Source organism: Salvia splendens, chromosome 17 (genome assembly GCF_004379255.2).
Source record: "Salvia splendens isolate huo1 chromosome 17, SspV2, whole genome shotgun sequence".
NCBI classification, from domain to species: Eukaryota; Viridiplantae; Streptophyta; class Magnoliopsida; order Lamiales; family Lamiaceae; genus Salvia; species Salvia splendens.
In genome coordinates, this window is record NC_056048.1 from 26,055,852 (window position 1) to 26,065,200 (window position 9,349).

Here is a 9,349-nt window from a genome sequence, read left to right on the forward strand (position 1 = left end):
TGAATGACATACATGTTTTATATATGTGTTTAAAGACCACTCTATGAAGAAGTGATGTGCTATTTAGATATGTGTGCTATGGTGTGATACCCTTCGTTGATGGGGAAAAGGGAAAGTTAGGGACATGCATGATATTAAGTCAATGTTGGTGACTGATTGGGAATACCTTATCGAAAGGTGATAATTCGTGCGCGAAGTGTGATAACAAAGGGAAAGCGGTACTTGAAATCTAAACGGTCGAGGTGGGCTCTCTTTTAAATAAGGACTATGTCCTAATGTTTTATCGATGTAAATAACTATGGTTATCATGCCTTGATTTGTTTTTACGTGCCTATCTGATGTGGCTTTTGCCACTATTATATAAATCGAATTCGGGTCCTCGTAGGGCCGCAAACCCTACTTGGATTAGTGTACACCTATGGTAGACCGTGTGCTAGCGTACGGGCTGGCCGGTCTAGTGACCTGGTTTACAGCCGCATTCCTTGTCATGTATTGGCAGATATGGCTTACGTCTATGGGAAAATGACTGATCAGTCGACTTTTACAATGGGAAATGATTTTGAGTGCCTCGGGCCTTTCTAAAGCTAAACCCCGATGGTTACTTATGTATGGCTTGATAAATAATAAATTTTATGAAAATGTTTTCGGCATAAGTCCACTGAGTATCTTTATAGTACTCAGCCCTGCATGTGTTTTCCCTATGTGCAGGTTGAGCGGCGACGAGCGGTTGGCGGTGTTGAGCAAATTAATTGAATCTATGTGATTGTCTTGAATCTCCGAGTGTCGTCGTGTCTTCACACATGACTTCACTCTTCTCTTGGATGCTTCTGCTGAATCCTGTTTTACTTATTGTTGGTTAAATCTTGAAACTACTTTTGATTCCCATTTAGAACCTAAAGACATGTTATGCTTTGGAGTACGCTGAACCCTTGTTATTTTGAATATCAAATTGTTTTCTCTTTGGTCTGTCTGTCAAAGCGTCACCCTGACCTCCTCTCACTACTAGAAAATTGGACTATCCTTACATTCATCTTATGACACTTTGTAAAAGATGTCAACCAAGATATTTTATCACCACACCATACTTTTGCTGCATTTATATTCAATACTAATACTACATAATTAAATAAATGCCAAAATAAGACTTCTGTATTTACACTATCAAGTTTCTTTCAATTCTATTATTATAAAAGTTTTCATGCGTGATTATTAAAAACTAGTCTTATTAAAAAATTATGTAAGTAAAATAAAGTACCGCTTTAGCAAATTGACAAAGTACAAATTGACAAAGTACACGCATTAGCAAATCAAATTGTCAATATTTACAGCTTTTGTTATTTTAATTATATATTAGGTTTCATAGCAAATTGGCAAAATTATATTAAGCCAAAAGGCCCAAAAAAGAATCCTAAATTTATGCTAAATTAACAGAATCAACTCCATCGTTCTTGTCTTTCTCTTCAGCTCCACCGTTCTAAATTAACAGAATCTGCTCTCTTCATCAACCCCACCGTTCTTGTCTTTCTCTCCCCTACTGCTCTATCGTTCTCCACATCTGCCAATTCTATTTGAGTCGAAAGAATTCAATCTCTCTCTTCTTGTGTGCTCTATCTCGGACGAAGGGTTGTCGTGCCACCACACCACTATCGTGCTTTGTCTTCTCTCTCAGGTTAGCTCGTCATCATCTCGCATTCTTAATTAATTTTTGGTTTTATAGCCCTTTTTAAAAGAATTTCCGAAATAATTAAAGATTGCATTGGATATTTTGGATTGAACTGAAGAGCATTCATATTACTGTTTTAACAGCAAGTTCGATTTTTTGCTCCCAAATTCCATAGTGATTTGTAATTATTGACTCTCTTACTTTTGCTTATATGATTTTCTATTTTGCATTGTCAATACCTATTGTCCTGCTGAAAGAGTTTGAAGGTTTTAATAATTCATGATATGAACAATAAGATTGAGCTTAAAGGTTTTGCTTGCTCACCCTGTTGTTCCAGTTTGTGCTTACTATGTTTATGTTCACCATGTTTTTCCAGATTGTAATATCTAAGTTTCATTATTGAATAAGTGAAAAATGCTCTTTTATTCTATACTTGTGGGGTTACTCAGGATATGAGGATTTAGTTTTTATATAAAATATCAGATACGCTTCAATGATCAATAATATTGTGTCACTCGGTGGGTGTAGATGCAAAATATTCCATACTCTCAATGTTAGCTAGTTAAGTTACCTTGCTTGAAGGAGCCTTTGTACCTACATTTGTTAGTTCCCTTCACAAGGAGTAGTTGGTTCAAATTGTTTAAACCTATGATATTCTTGTTTCTCGCTATTTTTATTTTTGGACATTGCTTATATGGAATTCATAATTATTAAGCTAAGCACTTATTGTTCTCATACAGATAACTACATTTGAACATTTTTTTTACTATTGAATATGACTTGAACAAATACTTGATGACTTGAACGTTAAAAACCAATATAAATATTTTATAAAGATTTTGTCCAATAATTTAAAATCAATTAAAGCCATACAATCTGGGAATTGTTAGTGAGTTTAGCACAATTAATATTACAAAGTTAATATGTTATCTCATGTTGTTTGACATTTTATATGACTATTTATTCTCTTATTGACTAAGTTGTCTACATTAATTTATGATATATATAGGTTTGGTAGGTATTTATTAATATGGATAAGAGTTGGATGACAAAGTCAAGAGTAACCGATGAGTACCAAAATGGACTTCAGTACTTTTTAGATTATGCTTTTCGCAATGTAAGCATAAATTATAAGATATTGTGTCCATGCAAACGCTGCCAAATGACAATATTTGCGAGTAGAGACGAAGCGTATGAACATTTGACAGTCGATGGATTTATTCCTGGATACACGGATTGGATAGCTCATGGAGAACTTCCTAGTATTCTTGCTTCTAGGCGTGAAAACCAACATAATAATGTAGAGGCTTTAGGTGATGATGATATGCAGGGTTTAGTTCATGATGTCTTTGGAGTTCCAAATGAAGATGGATATACGGACGATACTAATTCCCAAATGGATTCGGAAATTGCTAATGGGCAAGCAAGAGAGTTCTATAGATTGATTGATGATTCAAACCAGCCTTTATATGAAGGATGTGCTAAATTCTCAAAACTATTATTCATAATCCGTTTGTTGCATTTAAAGTGTCTTGGGAGATTAAATAATAAGGTATTTGATATGCTATTGGACCTACTAAGAGATGTTTTTCCTTATGCCATGGTTGGTCTACCAAAGTCTTATTATGAAGCTGATAAATTAATGAAAAAGCTAGGACTTGGTTATGAGAAAATTGATGCTTGTCCGAATGATTGCACTTTGTACTGGGGGTGAATGAAAACAAAACTTCATGTGACACATGCCATAAGCTTAGATGGTGTACTACTGATAAAGATCCCACGGGTGAGAAAAGAAAGGTTGCCCAAAAGGTGTTGTGGTATTTTCCACTCAAACCAAGGTTGCAAAGGTTGTTCATGTCTTCAAAAACGGCATCCCATATGAGATGGCATGCTGAAAGTCGTACGAAGGATGGGTATATGAGGCATCCCGCCGATTCCCCAGCATGGAGCACATATGATAGTTTGCATCCTGATTTTGCTGAGGAATCTCGCAATGTTCGATTGGGATTAGCGTCAGATGGAATTAATCCCTTCAAAAATATGAGTGTATCACACAGCACGTGGCCTGTCATATTATTTCCATATAACCTTCCTCCATGGATGTGCATGAAAGAGTCTTCTTTTATGTTATCTCTATTGATACCCGGTCCATCAGCTCCTGGACAAAATATTGATATTTATTTGCAACCACTTATTGCTGATCTAAAGGATTTGTGGGAAGTAGGAGTTGAAACGTATGACGCATCTAAAATGCAAAATTTTTAGCTACGTGCTTCATTGTTATGGATAATTAGTGATTTTCCTGGATATGCTTATTTATCCGGGTGGAGTACCCAAGGTGAATATGCATGTCCGGTATGTAACAAAGAAACACATTCTAGTAGACTGAAACATGGTGGAAAGTATTGTTACATGGGTCATCGAAGATTCCTACCTAAAGAACACGAGTTTCGGAAGAATAGACGACTCTTCGATGGCACAGTTGAGTTTGGAGAAGCACCGCAACAACTATCTGGCGATATGGTGATGGATGACTTGAGAGACTTTACTAAGAAATATGGTAAGCTAGTTAAAGATAATACAAAGCTTTTCAATTGGAAAAAAAAGAGTATATTTTTTGAGTTGCCATACTGGAAAGATAATATGGTTCGTCATAATCTCGATGTCATGCATACTGAAAAAAATGTCTGCGAGAGCATCTGTGCCACATTGTTGGATTTGGATGGTAAATCAAAAGATAATTATAAATCACGCCAAGACTTGGAACAGATGGGAATAAGACCTGAACTTCATCCAATTACTAATGAACGGGGAAAAGTTTATTTACCGGCAGCAGCTTATACGATGAGCAAGAAGGAGAGAACAATATTTTGTCAGGTCTTGAAAAATCTCAAAGTTCCTGATGGTTATGCCTCAAACATCTCAATGTGTGTTCAGTTAAAACCACCAAAATTGCTAGGCTTGAAAAGTCATGACTATCATATTATGATGCAACAATTATTACCTATAGCATTGCGAAAAACACTCTCTAGGACAGTACGTTCACCTTTGATACAGCTTAGTAAGTACTTTCGAGAACTATGTTGTAAAGTAATTTGTCCTGCTGATATCATTCGTTTAGAGAAAGATATTGTTGTGGTACTTTGCCAATTGGAGAAGATATTTCCACCATCATTCTTCGATGTAATGGTGCATTTGAGTGTACATTTGGCTACAGAAGTGAAGCTATGTGGGCCGGTTCACTACCGTTGGATGTATCCAATAGAGAGGTAATATATATTTGCAAGTAATATTTATGAAATTTAATAGTGTATATAATGAATGATGTTTTTTCAATGATGAACCATTTAAAATATTTGAAAATCTAATACTTGATTTTTTTGCAACAAGATATTTGGGCACATTGAAATCATATGTTCGTAATCGAAGTAAACCTGAAGGTTCGATTGCTGAAGGATATCTAGCAGAAGAATGTTTGAGATTTTGCTCTTTGTATTTAGCTGACTATGTGGAGTCAAAGTTTAATCGAGCATCTAGGAATGAAACTGTTACAGATAATACAAAAATAGGATTAGATGTATTTACGATTAACGGTCGTTCTCTTGGAAAAGGAACTGCAATGAGATTAGATGACGTAACATTGAAGAAAGCTCATCAATATGTATTGTTCAACTGTGAGGCTGTCAGACCATACATTGAGTAAGTTATTTTGTGAATTCCTATTTATTATAGCTTTTGAACTTTTTTTTAAAACTAAGAATTGTTCTATTTCAGGCAATATTGGGAAGTAGTTGAACAATCTCATCCTCACGTTGCACGTCATCAGTTGGAACGTATCCACAGTGAAAGGTTTGCTGGTTGGTTTGCTCAATATGTAAGTTATATGCTTCACAATGATTGTAATGGTTAATATGCAGTGTTGTTGCTATATATTATTGTGATTTAATTTCTTTCAATAGGTTGAAGGGTTAACTGTCTATGAGGAAAATCCAACATTAAGAGCTCTGAAGTTACTTGCTCGCGGGCCTAATATAATTGGAGTGAAATATAAAAAGTATATTGTAAATGGTTTTCGGTTCCACACGAAAGATTTGGAGTGTACAAAGAAAACACAAAATAGTGGGGTGCGTGTTAAAGCTACAACGTCAAGTTTTTCAAGTACTAGGGATCAAAATCCAATCTTAAGCGAGTTGGACTATTATGGAATTCTAACCGATGTCGTTGAGCTGGATTACAATTGTGGACATAGAGTTGTGTTATTTGATTGTGAATGGGTGTCAAAAGGAAAACGATTGAAGACAGATGCTGATGGATTTACATTAGCTAATTTTTCAAATGTGATACGCCATTATGAACCATTTATTCTTGCATCTCAAGCTGAGCAAGTCTTCTATGTAGAGGATCCAACTGAATCACAATGGAGCGTAGTTGTCTCTGCTGCAGCACGAGCTCATTATGGCATGGAACCTATTATCGATGTGGAGACTTACTTACAAAGTAATATTTGTGTTCCTGCTGATAGTATAGAGTTGGATGACTTTGGTTGGGTTCGTGAAGACATCGATGGAATAGAGATTGACTTAAATGAATGATTTTGATGACTTATATGTTATCAGATGGTGGTTATTGAACAACATTCAGTATGGAAACTACGATGGTGAGTAAAGAAATATCTTCTTATTTTGACAATAGATACATGATTAATTGATATGCATTGATTTTGTGATTCTTGAATGTCTATACATTGTGTATACACATAAGCACATTTATTAAAATCGAACTAATTTTCAAGTTTTTATTCTGTTTTGCAGCATCTAAATTTTGGCATCTTATAAATCAGAGTGAAGAGGTGTAGTGTTGGTTATTGATTAGAGATAGACTAATAGATTGCATCCTATTACTCAGAATTTTTCTATCAGGATTTTGGTCCAGGTCCCTCCGTCTGTAGCTATTTTCTATGAATGGGTTTCATTGTTAACTTGAGGTCTTACACGATTCTGTTGAGCTACACTGTCTAGTTAGTTTGATCACAATATGATTCATAAGATTGATATTCTGATATGGTACATGAAATGGAGCTGGAATGCACGTGTTTAGCTTAGCATTTGTATGAGATTCTGATATATAGCTTTGTTGCCACACGAACTGCATGGGTTGTCATCTGCTGCCACCTTCCAGCCTACTGTCGAGAGCTGCTGCTTCGTTGTCTCCGCAGCCGCTGCTGCCCGGTGCGCCAACGAACTCTTTGACCAGTCTGTCAGGCTGCCTCCTCGCACAGTGATAATCTTGTTTTTCATCTATGTATACCAATTCTAGATTTGCCACTTAATATAATACTCTAGTTAACGTATTACGAAGTTTTACTCGGAGTGTAGTTTCTCCTAAATGTCTTAAAACTATTTTTAGTTTCTACTAGTGTGGTTTGTGTGTGTGCTTATGTATTTTTTATAAATATGTCTTATAAGTGCACTACTTTGATGTCCTGAAATTCATAATCTTACATGTCTAGTTATCTTTTTCCTCCATCAGGCTCTTAAAGAAGCACTTGCGCAGATCAGAGCGTGCTCATTTAATAGATGTCCTGAAAAAGAAAGCTATTAAATGTGGAGACACAGCTGAAATTCATTCTCAGAAGTGCTTACATAGTACTTGAGCCTTCTCCCTTTTATTGTCATGGTGTTAGTTTTCCATTTAATATCTCATGGTTAAATCAAGTGCAAACATTCTTTTCAGCCCACCATCTTCTCTTTTACTAAATCTTTATTAGTGATCGAATTTCATCATCAACTTTCAAAACGCGGGTTTGAAATTGACTTGAATTTCATTGGAATTGTTTAAAGTATAAAGTAAATGGTGCCAACTATTAGTTCGTACTGTGATAATCTTGTTTTTCGTCCATGTATATCAGGTCTAGATTCGCCACTTAATATAATACATATTAAAGTAAACAATTTTAAAAGTTTTATTCAGAGTGTAGATTCTAATAAATGTTCTTAAACTATTTTCAATCTCTATATTTCTAGTGGTCGAATTTAATCGTCAACTTTCAATACTCGTGTAAATTTTACTGGAGTTGTTTAAAGTAAAAAGTAAATGGGTAAGCTATTACTTCGTACAATGATAATCTTGTTTTTCGTCCCGGTATACCAATTCTAGATTCGCCACTTAATATAATATAGTAAAGTAAACAATTTTAAAAGTTTTGTTCATAGTTTAGATTCTAATAAATTTTCTTAAACTATTTTTAATTTCTATATTTCTAGTGGTTGAATTTAATCGTCAACTTTCAAAACTCATGTTTGAAATTGACTTGAATTTCACTGGAGTTGTTTAAAGTATAAAGTATATGGGGTCAGCTATTATTTCGTACAATGATAATCTTGTTTGTAGTCCATGTATTACCCATTCTTGATTCTCCTTAATCTTGAAGTTAAGAATTCTATTTAAAAAAAAGAGAACATATTAACCACATAGCTTTACAATAGTACTCCCTCTGTCTTTAAAAAGTATGGACAATTTTTGTTAGTCCGTCCCTGAAAAGTATAAACATTCTAATTTCCGGAACGTCTTCTCTCTAAAAAGTTAGGACACATTATCCACTAATCATACTTTAATTACTTTTTCACGAGCTTTCCCAGACAGTTGGTCATATGATTGCTTGGCCATGTTTTTTGGTATATTTTATAAATTATTTACTTACATATAATTACAAATGCACTTTAGTTTGATCCATCGTGCATATCCACCTCTATGTATGCAGGTGGACCCATTAAGTGACAACCATTGAATATTGATACATTCTCTTCTTGGACTACAGGTACTTGGAAAATTTAAATAAATTATAGTATTTGTATGATTAATTTGGTATATGCATTTTATTATGCTACTTGTATTAGGGATTATTTTGACCTTTGCTTTTCTTCTCATGTTATACGTATGGCTTTGTGGCTGTAAATCATTTTAGATTCCCCAGTAGATATAGTTTCTTATCATATATCTCTAATACGCATTTTTATACATCATATAGTTTATAGGGATGTTGATTGTGCTAAGTTTTATCTTCCTATAACATTGTTGCATCTTGCTCATAGCCTTATATACTTTGACATTATCTAAAATACAGGATATTCTAGAATTGGCACCACAGTTACCAGTTACAAAGTTTTGGTCGTCTATTTTCTAATATGTGTGTTTTTCTTAGGGGTGTCGAAACGGGTAGCGGCCTAGCGGGTAACGGATTCCCGTCCCGACTTGATACCAGCCGGGTATCGGGTACCCGCTACCCGACAAAAGCGGGAAACGGGGCGGGTTTTGGTAGTATAATTATAGTGTTGCGGGTATACCCGATAAACCCGCCAATAGCCGATATTTTGAAAGTTAGGGATTTCGAATTTTAATTTTAGCATTTTAGGAATGTAGGTCTCTAATCTCTTTTCTTCCTTTCCAATTTCTTCTTCTACCCGCCGGCGTTTGCACAGTACACATATATTATATCTTTTTACCGCTATCCAATCTTCATGGAGATATTAATTATATCATGTATCTTCAATTTTTTTATATTGATCTATAAACAGTCAGGGAAGGAGTGTGAAATATAGGAGTGTTATATATGTATTGTCAGGGCATACATTGTCACGCGTGTATTATCAGACACATAAATGTATTGACTACTGGCAGTACTTGTAT

At 34.9% G+C, this 9,349-nt stretch overlaps 1 protein-coding gene across 1 annotated transcript; it reads left to right on the forward strand.

Annotated features, from left to right (window-relative positions):
* The first annotated feature begins 4,075 nt into the window (after positions 1-4,075).
* On the forward strand, positions 4,076-6,200 carry LOC121774541. The gene is made up of 5 exons (XM_042171398.1): positions 4,076-4,932; positions 5,054-5,362; positions 5,438-5,537; positions 5,623-6,141; positions 6,186-6,200. The coding sequence occupies exons 1-5, from the start codon at positions 4,076-4,078 to the stop codon at positions 6,198-6,200; spliced, it is 1,800 nt and encodes a 599-aa protein (XP_042027332.1).
* Positions 6,201-9,349: the final 3,149 nt, after the last annotated feature.

What these genes read in the sequence shown, in the direction of transcription:
- LOC121774541 (XM_042171398.1), top strand. Translation starts at nt 4,076, where the DNA reads ATGGGTCATCGAAGATTCCTACCTAAAGAACACGAGTTTCGGAAGAAT. An exon ending in TGGATGTATCCAATAGAGAG is followed by an intron (nt 4,933 to 5,053) that starts GTAATATATATT and finishes TTTTGCAACAAG; the next exon opens with ATATTTGGGCACATTGAAAT. An exon ending in GCTGTCAGACCATACATTGA is followed by an intron (nt 5,363 to 5,437) that starts GTAAGTTATTTT and finishes GTTCTATTTCAG; the next exon opens with GCAATATTGGGAAGTAGTTG.